This window comes from Aspergillus udagawae, assembly GCF_001078395.1.
Source record: "Aspergillus udagawae IFM 46973 DNA, scaffold_7, whole genome shotgun sequence".
In the NCBI taxonomy this organism is placed as follows: domain Eukaryota; kingdom Fungi; phylum Ascomycota; class Eurotiomycetes; order Eurotiales; family Aspergillaceae; genus Aspergillus; species Aspergillus udagawae.
In genome coordinates this window covers 288,412-308,177 of record NW_025091270.1, presented here as the reverse complement: position 1 = coordinate 308,177, position 19,766 = coordinate 288,412, and the positions used below count along the sequence as shown (strand labels likewise).

The window sequence follows — 19,766 nt, the reverse complement described above, 5'->3', positions numbered from 1 at the left end:
GAATCATCGGTTTACCGGCCAGTAAATGGGTTGAGCTTTTCTTCCTTGCTGTTTTAATAGCCAGGTATCACATGAAGTGGAGATCACTGATTATTGCTAAGGCCATCACAACTGATTTAATATGAAGTATCTTTTCCTTTCTTGCCTTGATGACTGCAGGCAAGGTAAATCACGTTCGATTTACCCCAGAGGGATACTCCATCAACCCTGAACAGAAATCGTCCGCGCAAAGTCGAGCGGGGATGGCTTGACATGGTTTCACGATGCTTGGAGTCAGCATACTAAGCTTCAAGGTTACTTTATCTTTTTAGGTCAGCACCGTGAGGCAACGATACACCGAAGCAAGTCATCTCTTGCCAGCTGTCGGTCACGTGTAGCTTCTCCATCTCGTAGCGACTCCCTAGATGGACGGCTCAGAATCATTTCACTTTTCAACCTGCTGACTGAAACCCAAGGTCGTCGGATTCTGCGATTTTTGGACGCCTGGCCGCACTAACCCGCCAGCGGGCTCAATCATGTCGGCAACAAATTCTACGATAAGCTGGCTTCAAGCCTTCCAGCCCTTGCCGCTCCTCGCCCTGAACACGATGTTTCAACCGGTCGGCCGCGTCCTCGGTTCTCCTGCAAACAATGTAGGATGGCTCCGAGCTTCACCCTTCATTTGCGCCCTTGGGGCTCTGGCGCTTGTCTTGCGGTTGCTAGCCTATTGCGCCTTACTCTATGCGACTGTTACCCCGCGCAAAGCCATGCTTATCATCGGAATGGATTACTTTGACAAATACGAGACTGATCACATTAGTCAAAAACGCACGACAATCACGATGATATCACGGCATGTTACATTTCTTATCAGCCTATTGCCACTGATATATGTATTTGGTTCGTGGCGAGAAATCAGATGGACAATGGCTTGGGCATGCATGTTCATTGCTTCGTACTTGGTGTTGGAGATTGTAATGCAGATTGCCAGGCATTTGCTTGAAGAAACACTAGAGGATGCTACCGGTTTCGAATTGGAGGCATTTATTGGAGATGACGATGACGACAAAACACCACATACAGGTACGGAAGACACCATGCATGAAGCGAGCGATGAGGACCAAGCTATGAATGGGAACGTCCAAGGTGAGTCGCTAGAATCAGCGAGCATGAAATACGCTATAGACCGGACCGCTAATGAGGTGAAAGGCATAAATGATATTGACGGCTCTACGGTCCCCCAACCGGAGCCCACAGGATCTGCGAACAGAACCAACCCTTCTGACCTGGAAGTCGCAAAGGATAACAACACCAAATATGATGATCCCTTCACATCAGCTCGGCTTTCATCCTTGAAGCACGCTCTCAATTACTGCGATAGAGTCCTTTTGAAATTGGGGTGTACACTCCATGCAATATTCGTATATTGGGCCTATCTCGACCTTGTGCAACCCCTTTTGGAAGCCAATATACTCTCGTCCACCGGCAGCTGGATATTCCTAAGATTTATCATTTCTTTACCCATTCTAACCTTCGCCATCGTGGTCATATTGATCCTAACGGCGACCCTCCTCTTTATTCTCTCTGGTGCTATAGCCAGTGCTTTACTCACGTTCCTGTCGAAACTACTGGGGCGAACCTTTGTTGCGTATCCCATCGTGCTGACCTCCACAGTAGTGGTCTCTTTTGGTGCTTGTTGGGGAGGAGCGATTTTTTTATTTTTTTATACGTCAACCTATACGTCAACCCCGCAGGGACAGGATTATGTGGTCTGGGTATCCCAGTTAACAATTGTAGAAGTTGGGCTCCTACTTTTGTTCTGGCTAATATGTCGCACTCTGCATTCCTTGCTTAAGCTAGCGGTTAGGGGGTGGCTTACCTTGAGTAAGAAACTTAAGGTTTCTTGGTATCTGGATGAAATGGGGGTCTCAGCACTAACGGGTGTGTTAATCACTTTCACCGTGTCGATTCTGTGGTATCGGTTCCGGTTCCCCTCCTTTGAGGCTGGGCAATGGCTGGATAATTGGCGGGAGTATCTGGATTTCAACACTACTAGCAGCTATTGACTTCGACTAATCTCTGTACCATTTTATGTGAACTGTTGATACCCTGGATTGAGGACCTCATGTTTACAATTTACTAAAGGACCATTAGGATTAGCCACTGTCCTTGTGCGTATGAGGAAACTTGCGGAATCTATTCGTCTCATGCTGTATCTTTAGTAATGTTGTGGGGAGAAGCGCCTCTAATGTCTCTGCTCACATTGTGCTAGGGCTCTGAGATGATGAGGACTAGTGGGCATTGGGTCATGTATTATAACATGAGGGGGTCTATTAGGATCAGCTAGCCTTAAGACTGATAGAATGGAAATGAAAGTACCCAGACTCTTAAATGCCTGATTAGTTTGTCTTCTTTGGTGAGAGTATGGCCAATAAGATATTCAGGTCTCTAGCGATTTCAACAAGTTTCTATTAATTCCATGAAGCTCAAAAACATATCCCAGACTACCACTCAACTCATTCCGGCTTGGACTTCCACCAAGCTCATCAGGCAAGCTGCACCCTGGCAGCTCTGTCATTTGCAAGTATCCCTTCTCTGTCGTGCTATTTGTACTCCTCTTCTTCCATCTTACGAGTATCACTACTATCGCAATAATGATGACATATAGACATTGCTGCTGACGTGTCTCACCACATGAGGTCAGGTTGGTCTGGCAAGGTGCATAGCGATCGAGATTCACACCTTTCTCGTGGACTAACGAAGAACCTAACAGCACGACGACAATCCTCAGGGGTATAAACCTAGTACTGAGTCTAAATGGAACTGCGCCTGGCATTAGCACCCAGTTCATGGCTAGGGCTTGACTTGCTATCAAGTAAAGACTGAGCAAAAGCACTGAACCATCGTTTGAGCTTTGCGACTTCTTTCTTCGCAAACATCTCAACCTCAATTCCCTGATCCTCAATATCCTTCATGTACTGTTGCGCTTGTTCTTCAATTTCATGCATGTACATTTGCGCCTGCTCTTTCATTTCATTCATACATTCACTCGCGGTATTGCGTACCTCGGAGTTACCATCATCGACCTGTTCACGAAATTCGGCTTCGTTCGTTTTGCATTCGTCGTAGATCTGATCACGACACTCGCTCACAGCACTATCGAAAATCTCGTCAAGAACGTGTGATTTGAGGCGGCGCTCAATCATCTCATCGACATATCGTTTGAGGCGGTGCTCAATCATCTCAGCTCCGGGAAAGCTGACTTTCTCAAACTCGCATGGCCGGTCACGGTCTACATCTTTTGGTATGGCTAGCAGATGTTTGCGTCCTGATCGGATCAATAGTTCGCAAATCAGGTCATCGGAAACACCACGGAGCTCATGTTCAAGGAGTGTAAGTCTCTTAATCTCCGTGTGGCCAGGAGACGAAGCATGCGTAAAGCAAGTTGGGCGAATCGAGGACGGTGACGGGGAGAGAGTACTTGGTGTATTTACTTCGGTGGGAGAGCCTATCGGTTGAGGGGATGGAAGGAGCAGTCTTTTTCGGCTTTCATCGTTAGGTGACATTGACTGTGGGTCTAGATACTATGATTAAGCTATTGAACGACATAGTACCCAAGACGGTAAGATGAGAAGATACCTCTGCGCCGTTTTCCAACCACCTGCCCGGACACGGACTCCTCACAATATAGGGGTGGATCCACCTGCTTCACCTGCTCGGACACGGGCTCCTGACAATATGGGGGAGGATCGGGCGACAGACTAAAGACACGCCAATCTTTCTGGACCACGCCATGGCGAGTGTGGTTAAAAGCCACTGTCTGAAGACTTCTTTTTCGCAGGGCACAGGAGAAAGTTTCCAGCTTATCAAGTTCTCTATTCACAAATTGTCGCCTGGAAAAGTGTAGACGGAGAAATTTGGATTGACAGATCTTTGCAAATGAGTGGAAATTCAAGTCTCCTGGTGTGGCTGCGCTTAGAGACTCCATTTCAGATGGACAAAGAACAATGCCACTCGTACCGAGGCTCAGACTCAGTGTTGAGACGGCCGAAACAGTGGTGACAGGCGCTGGGAGCATGGAAACCAAATGAGATGAACAGAGGTTGTCATTACTTTTCTGAGCTAAAGCACATTTTTCGACTCTTTCTGGGGGGATATTCAAAGTCAGTACCTGTGATCTGCCGCTCAGGTTAGCAAGATAGGCCGTAATCGAAAGGGAGATGGATCCTTGGTTGGCAGTTTGATCATGAACAATACGAAGGCGAGCAAGACAGGAAACATTGAGAACAGGTGCATAAACAAGGACTGCCTTCTTCAAAACCCAGGGCGGGTTTTGCGAAGCGGTGGTCATTGTGTTGTTGCAACATTTGCTGGATTAAAAGGAGAACCCTCGATGAATCGAGTAGCCCTCCCACCCGGGCTTTAGACCGGCGTTGAGCAGCCCTGACTCGCGTAAAATGTAGGTGAATAATGATAATAAGAACGTGAGTAAATTGGTAAGAGCTCTTGCGGCCTGGTCATGAGTACGTGCCCAAACCGAAGTCAACAAGTGACATCGGAGAGTCCTATGAAGACACAGGAATGGCAGGACTGACGGCGAGAACGGCAAAGAGCAAATACTTTCTTTACAGGATGATGATGATGGTCAAAGGATAAGGTGAAGAAGAAATGGCCAGGGAGAATGGGAAAAGAGGGGGCTGGGGCCTGGGGGCTTGGCGAAATTGAAGGCCTAATCACGTGATAAGACACTGATGCCTGATTCCGGACTCATTACGGAGCTCGGATTTCCGAATGGTTGACAGGTTTTCGACACCAGAGCATATCACGTGAATAGTGTATCTCACACAATCAACTAATGGGACAGAAAGTCCTTACCAGGGTCTCTCATTAACCAAAAGTGGGCCAGTCTAGCCCTTAGAAGGTGGTATTTAAGATAAACATTAAGCCCAGGCTATCCCCAGTCACATGTTGTACCTCTAAGTGTGGCTTAATCAATCCAACGTTTCCTAGGGTCTAACCTTGCTGTCTGAGGACTTGATATCCGTAATTGTAAATCTATTGATAGCCTTTCTCAGTTGACGTACAAGACTGCGTATACCCACGGGCAATTCGGTTTCCAAGCAACGACCAAGCCATCATATAGACGACTTTTTCAACGCTTTACTGCTACTGAGAGTCCACCGAAAAAAACAAGGGGGAAAAAAAAGGAAAATCTCAGATCCATGGGCGAATTCCTCATTGCTGGTCTTACCCCGTTATCGTCTTTCGGACTGCAGAGTATTTTATAGACGATAAGATCCACGTACAGTATAAGAACTCAAGGCCAATTTCCTGGGCAAAAGTTCGCTTATCGTATTTTGAGTTTTAAGTCTAGTGCTTTTTGTCTTGGCTCCTATTGTTCGCCAACTATCAGCTGTTCATACATGCCTCAGTCGAATGTTGGGGAAGGCTGACGGAATGATCATCCTCTCTTCTCACCTTCAGGTGAGGAGGTTCGGTGGTGGGGGTGAGCTAAGGAGTTTCTGACGCCTCTTTTCACTCTTTACATTGCTCTATGATCCATCAGACATACATACACTCTCTAATTCTTCTAAGAATTATTGCTGTCAGCAGCAGGATTACGTGCTCCCTGTCCCTACGGTAGACCACTTGCCAACAATAAAGATAGAGCAAAATATCTTCTTTGCTATTCTACTCATATTCGCCTCCTTGACCTCCGCTACTACGACACTCAACAGATGGGATGTTAGGGATGACATCGCATTAATGTCAGCTCGTGTGTCCAACATACCTCATCTGATAACGCGGCCGAATTCCGGTGGCATTGATGGGGGCTTTGAAAACACCTGCATTGAGTTCAAGGCGACGTGCCAGGGTTGCTTTGGTCCTGGCTATGTACAATGTCCTGATGGGGTGCATTGCAACAATCCCAATGACCAACAAACCTACTGTCCTATAAATAGTGGCTATACTTCTTCTGGCTCTTCTGGCCCCTCCAGCAATGGTGCAAGCCATGCTTCCAGCCATATGCCGCACATTGGTCTTGCGATGGGATCTGGCGTTATTGGCGCCATGGTTATGAATATGCTTTGAGCTATACACTACAACAGGGTTATACTTCAAACTGGCTATGAGGTGGATGGTACGGCATTGATGAGATGGATTCGTGATTCAGTTACGTCAGTGGTATAGGATTTGGTGAAAGACCAGATCGAAAGAGTCCTCTATCCTTACACAGTGGGTATCGGACGTCTGAAATTCTATCCCACCTGTTGTACGTAATTCTATGCTGCATTATCTTTCATTGTTGATATCTAAGATATTTAGAAAGGTGCTTTGTGTATCATGGAACTGGTTGTGAGAAAATGGCCCTGACAAGAACTACATCAAGAACCACTTGACGGTACGCGGACACTCAACTTACAGGAATGGACGCGGTCCTGGTTGTACATAGCTAGTTCCTCTGACAACTGAACTATTTCACTGGAAGAAATAAGGCTCTGGATTGCGGTCTCGCCTGGCATCCTAGCCCTTGAAGTTAGCACCCAGGTCTCCGAGGATCCCATCTACGACGCCGTCAACATTGAGCCGCTCATTGTGGTCAAGGTCAATCTGGCCGTCTGGTGCGCGTCCGCCACTCAGTCGGCTCATGCATATGCTGAGCCTGCTATGGGCGTCCCCAGACGAGGACCTACACGATACACTCTTTTCGGGTCGAGGATGTCCGAAACTGGCGGATTTACCCTTACTTAGTCTCTTTCATGAGAGAGGTCCAACTTCGCCCGTTCCCTCCTTGATTATGGGTTGCTTGGCAGCAAGACGGGCTATATGTCGCAGGCAGCACAGATGTGAGATTATTTGCGTATAGGTATTATAGCCCTCTTGCTGTATGGGTCAACTTCCGGATTTGGGTGAATGCCAGTGGAGGCCTAGCGTTGCGCTGTATCTTTTCCCAGGCCTCTTTGGTGTCGAATGGAATGCATTTCTTCTATCGCTATATAATAAACAATAATGCAACTAGATTCATTACTCATGCGACCAAAAGTAACGTAGAACCTATAAATACAAACAGAGAGCCGATGGCGACGTTGGCTAGGACGCCACCGCTGGCGGTCGAACCCGATGAGGCGGCGCTGCCGCTTGATTGAGAAGGCCCGCTAGTAGGAGGGATACTGGACCCCGAGAGATGGAAGCCACTGGCTGTTTGCGTGAAAGAAATCGGAACTGTGGCTGTGCCCGCGGCAAATAACCCTGGTTTTTCTGGCGGGCCTGTCGCCATCTGCTGGACGCTGATCGCATTCGCAACATGCCAAGTGGGGGTTGCAGAGGATCCAGGTGGGCCAAGTTCCACAATATTAGTGATGTCGCTATTGAAGACGGTAGGAGCAATGGCTATCTGCTGACGGTCCAGATCATACACGACATATGCGGAGCGAAGGAAGGTGTCGCCAAATAGCAGCGGGGCGTTTTCCTCAGCCGGTGCAAGTCCAAATTGACAGACAGTGTTGCCGTTGTCAAATTTCTCGGCGTTCCCATTTTGGTCTGTGTAGGGGAAAGATAGCTCTGAGAAGGGAACGGAGATCACTGGCCCTGCAGCGCCATCGAATCCAAAATCCAGGGTCCCTTTGTAAGACTGCATAACCTCGCACTCGACAAGACCGCCGTCATTGTTCTGGGCAGACATGACATTAGCAAAAGAGGCGACCTGGTAATATAGGTCGGGAGGGATATATGTCAAGGTAGTCCCTGAATCCAGGATCACTGGCTGGGCAAAGTTACTCCCCGTTAGGGTCTGAGTGCCCTGCGTGGGATCTGTAATTGATAGAGATGTCCACGCGACCGACATAGAGGTGATCTGCCCAGTTTGGTCGGGTTGGATGGGCAACGCGACCAGCTTGCCCCTGAATTTACCCGTATCATAGCCGCCGAACAGAATAGTTCCTGTCTGAGCACCTGAAAGTCGAAAAATCAGCTATAATTCGGGCTCAACGCATCCAGCCGACACAGCATTCGCAGCTTACCAACATCATTGAGCCATAGACTGTAGGCACGCGAGTTGATGAGACCTTGGTCGACCATCACATCAATAATGTTTTTATAGGGCTTGCCACCACTGGCCACTATGGATTCGTCCGAGTCAAACCCGATGCCCATGACGCCTGTGCCCGTGCCAGCGCCCGTCGCCTCTGTAGCGACCGCGATAGTCAAGTCCTTGATGCCTACTGCCCCGATCGCGAAGTTATCTGAGACATAGTCCCCTCTGGCTCCCGAGTTGTCTTGGTACGTAATATTGAACCCGCCTCGATCGATCAACTTATATGTGCTTGATTGGGAGCCATCATCTGAAATGGCGGCGAATCAGCGACGACTGTGTGGACCGGAGCTTGGGTGGGTTTGTTTGTTTGTTAAGGGGTGGTGGGGAGAGGGCAAGCAAATGTATACTTACAATAGCCACCAAGGCAAGGGGACGTGGACTGGACACAAGAGTGCGGACCAAACACCCATACATCACTGCTACCAGTGTCGATCTGAAGCTGCACTAACTGCCCAGGGGTCCCCACTGTCGCATTTACCCAGTACAGTCCGTAGGGATAGTCATTTTCCAGTAGAACCCCGGCATGGTCGCGCTTCACAACCGAGCGACGTTCACTTCTGTGGAGGGGAAGAGAGAAAACATTGGGCTCCCCTGTTACTGTCGCGACCAGGCCACAACTGACGAGGAAAAGGAGTTTTATCAATCTGTTCCCTGTAGGGGACTTTGAAACGCTCGTGTTCCACAATGCCATGTCCAGAAGGCTTTCAGAAAGAGTCTTGCCTGCAGTGGACGAGACATTTCACCAGAAGACCACATTAAATGACAGTGTGCGCGACTTAAATATACACGTCCTCCTCATGCGGCTGGCAACGTTATCAAGGCAGAAGAATAATAATGAATATGATTGCTCGACTGGAATACGAGGTCAATACCAGTGGGTTGTTACGAGATCAGAGAAGCTTACAGGTCAGGAATCCAATGGGAGGTCATTACCAAGCACTAGTTTGAAGCTTGTCTGGGGCTTGCAATCTAGTGGCAGGCCTCAAGCAGTTTTACAAGTGGTATCGCTACTGTAAGTGTCAAGTGGATCGCTTACCATCTTTGAAATACGAGTTAACGGAAGCATAACTATCTCAATATGCTTCCTCAGGAAATAGGCTGAGTTGGTAACTCGCATGACGCTATTTTCAGCCGAGCCTCCTACTTCTGTTGTACAGTAGGTGAGACTACCAAGGATTCTGCCGTCAGTCTTTGCTCTTCATGCTCGGAGGCTAAGAATATGCACGCTTCCTGTCATACTCCAATTGGAAGGTCGTCCTGTCCTCGGGCCGTGTATGAAAGCTACTCGGGCATAGCTGTCTCTCGTTGACAAGACACCTTTGCCTATGGCTCTCAGTGACCTACCTATCCACACACTGATGTACTGATACAAGACTGCTGTGTTAGGCGGAAATTTAGCCACAAAATCGCCGACTCATCCCTGCAACCAAATGAGGAGGATGATTTAATCTGCACCAATCAATGCAGATACCTATTCCATCAATTCCCCTACATAGTAATTTGTGTACTCATATCCCAATCTTTCCATTTTTTTGAAATGTAAGTGACCCGGCATCCAAAAGAGGGTTGGCTGATAGAACCGCTGCTGACCGTAAATGGCCGGGAAGCCGCCTTCACGTAGTTGCAAGGGCTGTCACCTAACAGCCAATCATTGTTCCGAGAATACATAGTAGAAACCTGCACGTGACTCTGTAGGCTGACACCGACTGCCTAGTGCTGAGGGACGAACAAACAACGGCATCATACGACCTACATGCGAGTACCTCATTTCTGTCCGTCTAATGCTAAGCATCCTCCGTCATCATCTGTCTGGGATTGAAGTCAATCTTTAGTTCGCCTGCAGCTACCATTGGCCTATGGCGCCGGCTATGTCACGCAAAAATCGAGTGTGGTCTCGGAGAGAAATCGAGGGATTGATAGCAGATGGGCAAAAAATAATCATACTGGGTGATCAGATACTGAAGGTCGACGCGTGGCTACCCTATCACCCAGGCGGCGATAAATCAATATTACACATGGTTGGCCGGGATGCAACGGACGAAGTAACAGCGTTGCACTCAAAGGAAGCACAGACACATATGCAGAAGTATATCATAGGAAGAGTACATGGAAGATGGGAAAATTTCTTACCTCCGATACAGGGAGGGGTATTCAGAACGCTGACCTCGAGGGACATCGACGACGAAGTGCTATCTGCCGAAGATCTCACCTCATCTGGAGGGTCGACACCACCATCAGTCTTCGATAATGATGAGACACGAGACGAAGTTCGTCTGAGGCGTGCAGGGAACGATACCCCTATTTCTCGAGTATCATCCTTATCCCCATCAGAGCCGGAGCTGGGACAATTTAGATCTGCGGAAGCATCAACTGCACACGCGATATCATCCGATCTTTCGAAATATCCTCTGGATAAAAGGTCCCAAGCTAAGATCGCCAAAAAGTACCGCCAGCTCGACGAAAAACTGCAATGTGAGGGACTTTACGACTGTCCATATGGCTCTTACGCCGTCGAATTTGTCCGATACTCGGTTCTTTTCACCCTCTTCTTGACATGTCTTCACCATTCCTACTTTGCTCTTTCGGGCTTTTTCCTCGGGTTACTCTGGCACCTGCTTGCATTCACCGTCCACGACGCCGGTCATCTAAGTATAACCCATGAATTCCACACGGACAGTTGCATCGGGATTTTTGTCGCAGATTTCCTTGGTGGTCTATCAGTCGGCTGGTGGAAACGGAATCACAACGTGCATCACATAGTAACTAACTCACCCGAGCACGATCCGGACATCCAGCACATGCCATTTTTCGCCATCTCTTCTCGATTCTTTACTTCCCTGCGCTCGAGCTACTACGACCGCGATATGAATCTCGATGCTGCAGCACGGTTCTTCATCAAGTACCAGCATTACCTTTACTATCCCATACTGTTATTCGGTCGCTTCAACCTGTACCGCCTAGCATGGTCATACCTCCTAGACCCGGCGCAAGCACCTCGGAAAGGCGCAGCATGGTGGCATCGCTACCTTGAAATGGCCGGCCAGGTGTTTTTCTGGTACTGGTACGGCTACCGCACGCTATACCTCTCGATCCCGACGTGGTCGTCCCGTATCGTGTTTCTGCTCATCTCACATATGGTCACCGCCTCGTTACACGTACAACTTACGCTGAGTCACTTCGCCATGTCGAGCGCCGACCTGGGCACCCACGAGTCATTTGCTCAGAAGATGGTGCGGACGACGATGGACGTCGATTGCCCGCCGTGGTTGGACTTCGTGCATGGCGGTCTCAATTTCCAAGTCGTGCACCATTTGTTCCCTCGTCTCCCAAGGCATAACTTGCGCTGGGCACAGCCGTACGTGAAGGAGTTCTGCCACGACGTCGGGATTCCATACGTAGTATTTGGTTTCACCCGGGGGAATAAGGAAGTCATTAGCAGACTGGGTGAGGTTGCCGAACAATTGAGGGTGTTGGAGGAATGCAGAAAGGTTGCTGCGAAGGATTTGGTTGAGGGTCGCCATAGTCATTGATCAGCTTTTCCCTCTCCTAATTCCTCATAGATGTAACTGGCAACGTTTCATGTTTGCTACCACACTGTTGTGCCAGGCTGCTTATAGCAGTGTAGACCGTAGCCACACATGACAATGTTGCTGTTGTTCCAACAATAATTGTCTGTGTCCAGTTACTGTGATGCAAGTGCAAATGCGGCAGTAGTTTCGTGGCCCCTAGAAAGAATACATAGGGATGCATTTTTATCATTTGCAAGTTCCATCGTTTGGCCACACTTTGCTCCCTCTCATGAGACAGCAGATCTCCAGCTAGTTGAGCAACCTTAGCCCACTTCTGCTGCAATGTCCCCTTCTTGAATTCCTCTCCAGTCAGTAACCTTGCGTGCCTATAGTTGATTCTCTTTATGTCGTTGTCGGGTTCTATGAAGTAATTTTCTATAGCTACTCTCCGGAGAGATGGACCGGAATCACTCATGTTGTCGAAAACCCTGGTCATCAAGCCATACCTCTTGATGCGATCGTACGTCTGCCAACTTACACGACCATGTTGACTCTGATAGGTGTTATAGATGGCCCCCAAGCTCACAAAATGGATAATGAGGGCTGCGAGTCCGGCTGCCAAGCGGTGGCTACGGACGAGCCCGTTTTCGGACTGTTGTAGTTCTCCACGAAAGCCTTCCCATCGCTCCTGACTGTGACATCCTGTCCTGTAGTCCTTATACTCTTCGGACTGGCCGATTCCATGATGCTCTCGACGCTAGACTTTCTGCCCTTCTCCGCTTTGTGGTCATTCTTTTTGATGGACCAAGACATTGATATGATATCAAACTTCGGTCTTGCCATCGTCACATGCTCAATGGCCTGTGGTGTGGTTAGTGACTATGCATGGAATGGAAGAGGTAGACTGATATCTGCCACAACCCTGGCATCGAAATTTGACCCTTTTCCCGGCCCTCTGTCCAGAATGTCCATTTTAAAGCCGTAGAGACACTTCGCTTGGATCCTGGCTTGTTCTCAAGTACTCCCTGAGATCAAATGAACCATCACCCGCGGGACTGAAATATAGCACATATTATTGGCAAAATCATTAAGGCCCATTTATTAGCCGATTGTGTCGTATAGTTGGGTGGATCAAAGGGCGTTTTGGCTTTTCGTCTGTGACCAAAGGCTGCCCACGTCATCCAGAGGCTGCCTGGCGAGGACGGGGTATTAAGTAGCCGCATGTTTGTTATAGCCCATATACGGGTTTCTACAAGCTGTAACATAACCTCGCAATGCTCGCAAGAGACTGGTTCAGCTCAACTTCCCGGTTCATTCGAATAGGACCTGGTCCTTATCCTTATCAACTCAGATCATCCCCTCTTACAACGATCGTCAGGGTACTCTATACCTTATTAAATTACCTGATATTCACGATCCGTGCCGGCAAACCAGGACGTGAGAGAGACAACCACAAAGCACCTTGTACTTAGCAATTCCATTGATATCGTGTGACTTGTTACCGCTTTTGAAAGTACTAAACACGTCGCTACGTATATAGAAGAGGCTGACAAGCTTGGAGACAAGAATACAGCTAGCCGAATCCTTGCCATGTGATCTTCCCCTCATGTGCCTGGCATTTTATTGGTGTTGTACTCGATGGCGTGATCTGCGAGCATATGCAAACGTCAATCTGAATTGGAGCCTGCACCTGTATATATTGCATGCCCTAGCGAAGCAAACATGAAGTGTTTTAAATGATATGTGAGTGGGCGACCTGCCAGACGCAATTCTTTCTGCTGTGTTTAGCCAGACGCCATAAGGCCAATCGTAGCACATCGGCACAGCCCAGAGATTGGTTGATAGTTTCAAGGCTTCCTACACTGAGATATTCTATTCTTCTAGGTGCCACCTTACCAGTCGCTACAGTCCAAAATGATCCACGCGGAGCCCCAATTGATTCATTTTGTGACCGGGAATCCACGGAAATTTGCTGAAGCCGAAGCAATACTTGGAAACGCAGCACGGCTCCGACAATATGTCATCGAGCTTCCCGAGATCCAGGGCTCGCTAGAAGAAATTGCACGGGAGAAGTGCCGTAGTGCAGCTACTGCGGTATGAGAACACCCCTTATTCTAGAGGAGCAGGGTATCCAGCGCAATGACTGACTCTGAACAGACGCAAGGCCCGGTTTTGACGGAGGATAGTGCCCTTGAATTTCATGCTCTAAATGGATTGCCAGGTCCCTACATGTGAGCAAAAGAGTCTCTTGGCTCGTCTGCTGTTCAGTGAACTCTGACCTCTGCTTATCTGACAGAAAATGGTTCTATTCTGCACTTGGAAATACTGGGCTCTGTCAGCTTCTAGCGGCATTTGAGGACAAATCTGCATCTGCTATCTGCACGTATGCTTTCTCATCTGGACCGGGCGTTGAGCCTGTGCTATTCCAGGGTCGGGTTGACGGGCAGATTGTCACGCCCAGAGGGACCAATGGTTTTGGTTAGTTTTGGCATGTTGAATTTGTAGCCTTTGATGAACTAATCTTTTAAAGCCTTCGATCCTATATTCGAAGTTCAGGGGAAGACATATGGAGAGATGGATGCTCAAACAAAGGCATGTCAGTGAGGTCGCAGCAACTATGCAGCTGATTTTCTGACAGACAGGTAGAATCAGTTGTCTGAACGATACGTTGCTTTACAGAAGCTCAAGGGCTGGATCGGCGATCACCTTGGTTGAACATGGCATATAGAGTCGACCGGATACATATATATAGTTTATTTGTGGTTGGGATTTGGAAACTCTGACTACGAAGAGAAGGTCGCACACATTTCGCTTGGCTTCAGGCCTCCCGCTGAGGCCACAGTATTCTCCCCGAGGGTAAACTTCAGAGACATTCATTCCATATTGCCGATTATCTGCCCGGTGTTCATCATATCGAGTGGGTGATATCATACTTTGTCATGGCGGGGTTTGCTTGTTGCCATGAAGTCCTATCAGACATGCATATAAAGCTTTACCCTGCATATGGTCATGCCATCTAATCTCTCCTATCTGTTCGTGGAATTATAAATAATTTATTAAACCTCGCCTTTGATTCCTCGGATATGCCATCCGCAATTGTCACTGGTGCAACCGGTATGTGTCCATACATCGTCCGATGGTCTGCTAAATATTCTTTAGGCATAAACGGGAGCGCTTTTGTGCGTCATTTATGCAAAGACCCCCGATATGAGAAGATCTACTCCCTCTCTCCCAGAAATCCTGGAGGGGAAAACGCAAAGATCTAACATGCTACTCTCGACCTCTGAGCCTCAGCTGAGGACATGGCTAAGAACCTCAAAGACATATCCGCCGAGTATGTCTTTTTCTGCGCTTACCTGGCATAAGATGGCCAATTCAACGGATTGGTTCTGCAGGTGGAGTATATATAGTAGTTGTTTAGCTGTAAGAATCTCCAGACTATTTGATTAAGGGTTCACTTCTATTAACATATAACCGCAGTGTACATTGATTAGAGGCTAAAGAATCACGATAAATCAAATCACCAACGCACACCGGAGCACATGGCCAACCGTTTGTAAGTTACCGCCCCTCACTGCGTAAATGCAGCAGAGCCGCCAAACGGCCCGGAGATGGCAGTGTTCCGGATACGCACAATGCAGACATTCTTGGCCGCACCGACTGTTCCAGTGCACTTCATCCCTTTAGGCACCTGGACTTTGACCTCGTAGTCCATGGTGCTGGAGGTCGAGAACCCGGCCACACCGGGGATGTTCTGAATCACCTGGGCCGACACGAATGCCTTTGGGTTGGTTCCTCCACTTGACGGATCAATGTCGGCTGTGAGTGGTCCAGCGCCGTCTTGGTTTACCTAGAGTATACAAGTCAATATTGGACCATTCATTCCGGGAGTAGCGTTCTACCTGATGATAAATGACTGTGACAACGCCATCCGCAGATGCGGTGGGAAGACCCGTGCTGGCACCTTTGCCAGAGTATAGCTGAACACCATTCTCGCTGGTGCCCTGCGCTGTCATAGCACCAGACTTCAGACCTGGCACAATACTGAGAGCATCATCAACAGCGGACTGGGCACCTGTTTCCTAGATCAGCCTCGGTTTTGCTGAATGTAATGGAGCTCCTTACTCTTGATAGCCCCACCCAGCGGGGTTTTGTCTGCGAGGTCTTGGGCGCCTGCGCAACGTCAGTTCTGCTTCGTCTTGATTCATCCAGCGAAGAAATACCGTTAAGAATAGCACCACCAGCATTAGTAATTACACTTGCAGCATCGTTGATCAATTGCCGACCTGAGAACATATTAGCCTCATTGATGCTGCAATTGGAAAGCAATCTCGTACGCCTCTCCGAGGGGGGAACACGACCCCGCTTCTCCGCCACAGTGCCCAAGAACTTGTTGATGACTGTGGCCGCATTCACCGGACCAGCGCCCATAGTACGGCCTAAAGGCGAAGCCTTAATACCTCCCATTTCACCGTCTCGGATGATTGCCGTGTCTTTTTGCCCGCCACATGCCGCAGAGGGACAGTCACGTGGTACTCCATCAATGACTAAACACCGTTAATATGAGAATCATTGCGACCTAGGGCAAAGGGAGAAGGTTGAACTCACTCGTCAGGCCAGGCATGTTGACGCCATTGGCGCCTTTGATACGGGTGACTAGACCATGAGCACTAACCTGGCTCACAAGCAGTGCTGTCACTGTGAGGATGTCTTTGATCAACATATTGATGAAGTGAGATGGACAGAGAGAGAGAATAGTGGAAGCTTCTTGACCAAAGTATGAACGCTGGATTGTTTGACTTGATACTGGAAGGAACAGGACGTCGGACATCCTTATATACTCTTATTCATGCCGGTTCATCCCCTATCTCTCATGCCCATGAGGCATTAACTCTATACCAAATCCACAATGCTGTGCGAGAAAGCTGTTGATAGTAACACATGAAACACAACCATGTGATGCGGCCAGCTCCTGCTTGCTTAGACTTGTCCATGAACCAAACGTAGACGTCCTTGTAGGCCTCTCGCTCATTAAGCGAGGGTAGCGAAGGGTTGATCGACGAAACTACCCAAACTAGGTCAGTCATGAGTACAACTCCTTGTTTCATGACGATAAAAGTCCAATGAAGTGGGCAGATCATGCAGGCCAGGTTCTGGATACTGTTTGAGAGTGAGACTCGGGCAAGGGTCCATTAGGTAAATTGCAGGGGACCCACAGTTTGCCGGAGATCTATGACAAGTCTTCCTCAGATTCAGCGTATCCTGCGCCTTAGATAACCTCTACTCGTGATTAGAAAGGATGCACATAGTTGTTGTAAATGTCCTGTGTTGAATTATAATAAGTCATTAAAAATCTCTTTGGCCAGTAGCAGCATCCCAACGACGCACTGTATACCTCCAGGAGCTTATTTTCTCGTTCGTCAACTCAGAAATAGAGAATCTTTGGCGACATTCTCCCAGTGTAAATCTACAAGGGTCTGCCAGTAAAGTTTGCTAGCTTTCTCACCATGTTTTGGATCTCCCAAAAGTCCCCTTTTGGCTTGCCTGATGGAGGAACCTATACTCAAAAGAGTAATGTGTAGTAATTGCCCTGATTGGCATGCTAAAATTAGGAACGTAGAGTAGTATTAGATGTGGGGAGGTCAGCAAGATTCCGGTTCGCGCACTGGCTAGCCTTATGACTGAAACATGCTGTCGATTGTCGAATGTGGAACTGTAGGCTCGGCTGTAGTGTCGGCCGTTGCAAAAGCCGCACTCGGGACGATCCATGTGATTGCCAAGTCGGTATACTTCGCGTAGGACGGTTGATCGGGATCTGAAACGCGATCCAACCTGAAGTGGATCCCTTTAAGGAGATCATTGATTGCGAACAGGTGTTTCCCTCCAGATTTCCCTCTGATGCTATTCATCTCTTGGAGTCTGGGCCCTTAGATGAGGGAGCAACAGGCCACTTCATTCCCACTGGCAAAGCAGACAACAAAACACCTTCTTTAGTTGTTTATACCCCCCAGCAAGTTCAGTTTCGACTCCACTCTAGGCAGTTCCAATTTTTAAGACGGGGAACGCTAGTTGCCTAGGCCAGAATACTACCAGGTTTCCTCTTAACCGACACAGATCTTGTGCGAAAATACATATCTTGCTTGTGTCGACTAGATGGGTCCTTGTAGCCAGACTTCCAGTGGCGCCCGACATCGCCTTCCATGTTGGAAACACAGATTTGCTTTTATATATTCTAAGCACATGATTTAGAATGCTGAACAATATTACCAGATAAATAAACCGCTATGTTGCATTATCACTACATTTGTCCCGTCCAATATATGTATGAAAGGTACGCAATTTCAATGAGGGGCTTCGCAGCCTGGAATTTGGAAGATTCATTGTAATTAAATGAATCTTAGGTCTGCAATCTTTCCAAAGGGTTATATTATCTTGCAAAACCTATACTGCAGGAGCTACCTTGGGGGTGTCGAGCTCCGCAGTCAGCCAGACGTTTCTTTCATACTGTTGCGATCGAGAAGAATCTTGCTATTTCCCGCCCTGTCACTTTCTCCTCAATCCCGTTGACCGAAGGTATGAATTCACTAGTTTGACCCTAATTACGCATGGGCAGAAATAAACATAGCTATTATGAATTCAGATTCTTACCGTCTCATGCCATATAAGGAAGAGGAAGACACACACACAGAGCTATGCAATATATCAAGCTTAGCACCAACCAGCACGCGAAGCGGAAAGAACTAGCAACTATGCTGCTCTATTGCTTCCTCTCTGTTATGTTTACCACTTCTGTAACCCACAGTCTCCTGTTTTATATCTGCATTTCGCGTTGAGGGAGACGGATTGGCCAAGAATGTGCTTTATGCAGGCTATTATATACCCTGACCCGGGATTCTCAGGGCTGTCACAGGGAATCCTTTCTACAGAACAGTATGTCATCATCAACCTTAATACCATTCCCCCTGAGGTGGGATCCATCCGAGTTGTGTCAGGTGTCATGTGCACAAGCTACTTTGACCCCAGGTGCCCGAACCTAAACCAGCACCTCAGGAGCACGCAGTCCAGTTTCCCAGGGCCCCCTGATGTGCTGTCTATCCTTTACCGGCGCCTAACTAGGAGTAGAGGCTGTGGTAATGAGGAAGACGGATGGATTAAGGCTTTATTTGCAACCTGCAATGCATCTCTACGGTACTGTTCGCATTTCTAGTCCTGATCATCACTCTAGGAATGTGTCTCATTAGCTTCGCGAGCATTATTTTGAATCACACCATGGCAAATAATTTTTGCAGCGGACAATACTCTTTTAGGATGACGACGGTGTAAGGATTATTTATAATCCTCACCAGCTATAACGCTCTCACTAGGTACAGATAGGCCTAGAAACATGAGGTCCAGCTCTCATTAAAGAAAACGCTGATTCTGGTTTGTGAGTGAAGTTGAATAAGGATTCCCAACTTGCCCAGAGGATCTCGGTGCTATTAACTCTCATGCTGACTCCATGATCTACACCACTAGGCCAAAAAAACACCGCCTTTCATTGTTTACCAAGAGTACAAAAGAGGGGTGAGGGGTTGTTTTCGGAGCTTTGACAATATACGGCTAAAAAGTATCTTAGACTCCGAAACACGAACCTAAGTTACAAATCTAGTTTTGGTCTGGAACCCGCATCATGTGATCAGATGTTGAAAGCGCATCTCTATGTTCCTAATAGGGAAGGCGATGTCGGGCGCCACTAGATACTGTCTTGCGAGACGAGCATGTCGACTGATAAGACTGTCTTGAAAGCAGTCCTTCTCGCCGGTCCGCGGGTGCAGATACGAGGCGCTAGCTAAGAGTTGAATGCAGTGATTGCTGTAATATGTAGTGGAACAGCGAACCGGAGTAGAAGGGTGTATTTCAGTACTCCGTATAATGACTTGCCTATGTGGCTAGTTCATTGGAAGGCGCGTTTCTATCGTCCTGACATTGCTCTTATAGAGTAATCACAGTCTTCCCAGGCCGCTCCGCAGGCTTTGTCCAGAGACCACTCAATTGTTCTAGTCCTGCATTGCTCAGGTGTGGTTTTATAAGGGACTCTGCTTTGGACAGAACACATGAATTGCTTGTTTTAAAAGTTGGTAGAAAATGACAGCAGAGTAAAACTGAACCCGAGGAAATAAGCATCATATCACCGCTTCATGTAA

At 48.0% G+C, this 19,766-nt stretch overlaps 6 protein-coding genes across 6 annotated transcripts; 3 read left to right on the top strand and 3 right to left on the bottom strand.

The window, feature by feature from the left end:
• Positions 1-515: 515 nt before the first annotated feature.
• Positions 516-1,767, top strand: Aud_008789 (uncharacterized protein; the record flags this gene model as incomplete). Its single annotated transcript, XM_043293654.1, has 3 exons — positions 516-1,125; positions 1,189-1,378; positions 1,734-1,767. 3 exons carry the CDS (start codon positions 516-518, stop codon positions 1,765-1,767), a joined length of 834 nt encoding a protein of 277 aa, XP_043149589.1.
• A 1,025-nt stretch (positions 1,768-2,792) lies between these two features.
• Aud_008788 (uncharacterized protein) lies at positions 2,793-3,774 on the bottom strand (the record flags this gene model as incomplete). Its single annotated transcript, XM_043293653.1, has 3 exons — positions 2,793-3,556; positions 3,619-3,740; positions 3,770-3,774. 3 exons carry the CDS (start codon positions 3,772-3,774, stop codon positions 2,793-2,795), a joined length of 891 nt encoding a protein of 296 aa, XP_043149588.1.
• A 3,235-nt stretch (positions 3,775-7,009) lies between these two features.
• On the bottom strand, positions 7,010-8,765 carry Aud_008787 (pepsin-like aspartic protease; the record flags this gene model as incomplete). The annotated part of the gene is made up of 3 exons (XM_043293652.1): positions 7,010-7,932; positions 8,001-8,321; positions 8,426-8,765. 3 exons carry the CDS (start codon positions 8,763-8,765, stop codon positions 7,010-7,012), a joined length of 1,584 nt encoding a protein of 527 aa, XP_043149587.1.
• Positions 8,766-9,930: 1,165 nt separating this feature from the next.
• Aud_008786 (fatty acid desaturase) lies at positions 9,931-11,604 on the top strand (the record flags this gene model as incomplete). The annotated part of the gene is made up of 1 exon (XM_043293651.1): positions 9,931-11,604. The coding sequence occupies one exon, from the start codon at positions 9,931-9,933 to the stop codon at positions 11,602-11,604; it is 1,674 nt and encodes a 557-aa protein (XP_043149586.1).
• Positions 11,605-13,497: 1,893 nt separating this feature from the next.
• Aud_008785 (non-canonical purine NTP pyrophosphatase) lies at positions 13,498-14,066 on the top strand (the record flags this gene model as incomplete). Its single annotated transcript, XM_043293650.1, has 3 exons — positions 13,498-13,677; positions 13,741-13,814; positions 13,880-14,066. The coding sequence occupies 3 exons, from the start codon at positions 13,498-13,500 to the stop codon at positions 14,064-14,066; spliced, it is 441 nt and encodes a 146-aa protein (XP_043149585.1).
• Positions 14,067-15,154: 1,088 nt separating this feature from the next.
• Positions 15,155-16,306, bottom strand: Aud_008784 (DUF3129 domain-containing protein; the record flags this gene model as incomplete). The annotated part of the gene is made up of 6 exons (XM_043293649.1): positions 15,155-15,433; positions 15,486-15,658; positions 15,709-15,756; positions 15,807-15,869; positions 15,921-16,130; positions 16,192-16,306. The coding sequence occupies 6 exons, from the start codon at positions 16,304-16,306 to the stop codon at positions 15,155-15,157; spliced, it is 888 nt and encodes a 295-aa protein (XP_043149584.1).
• Between the last annotated feature and the right edge of the window lie 3,460 nt (positions 16,307-19,766).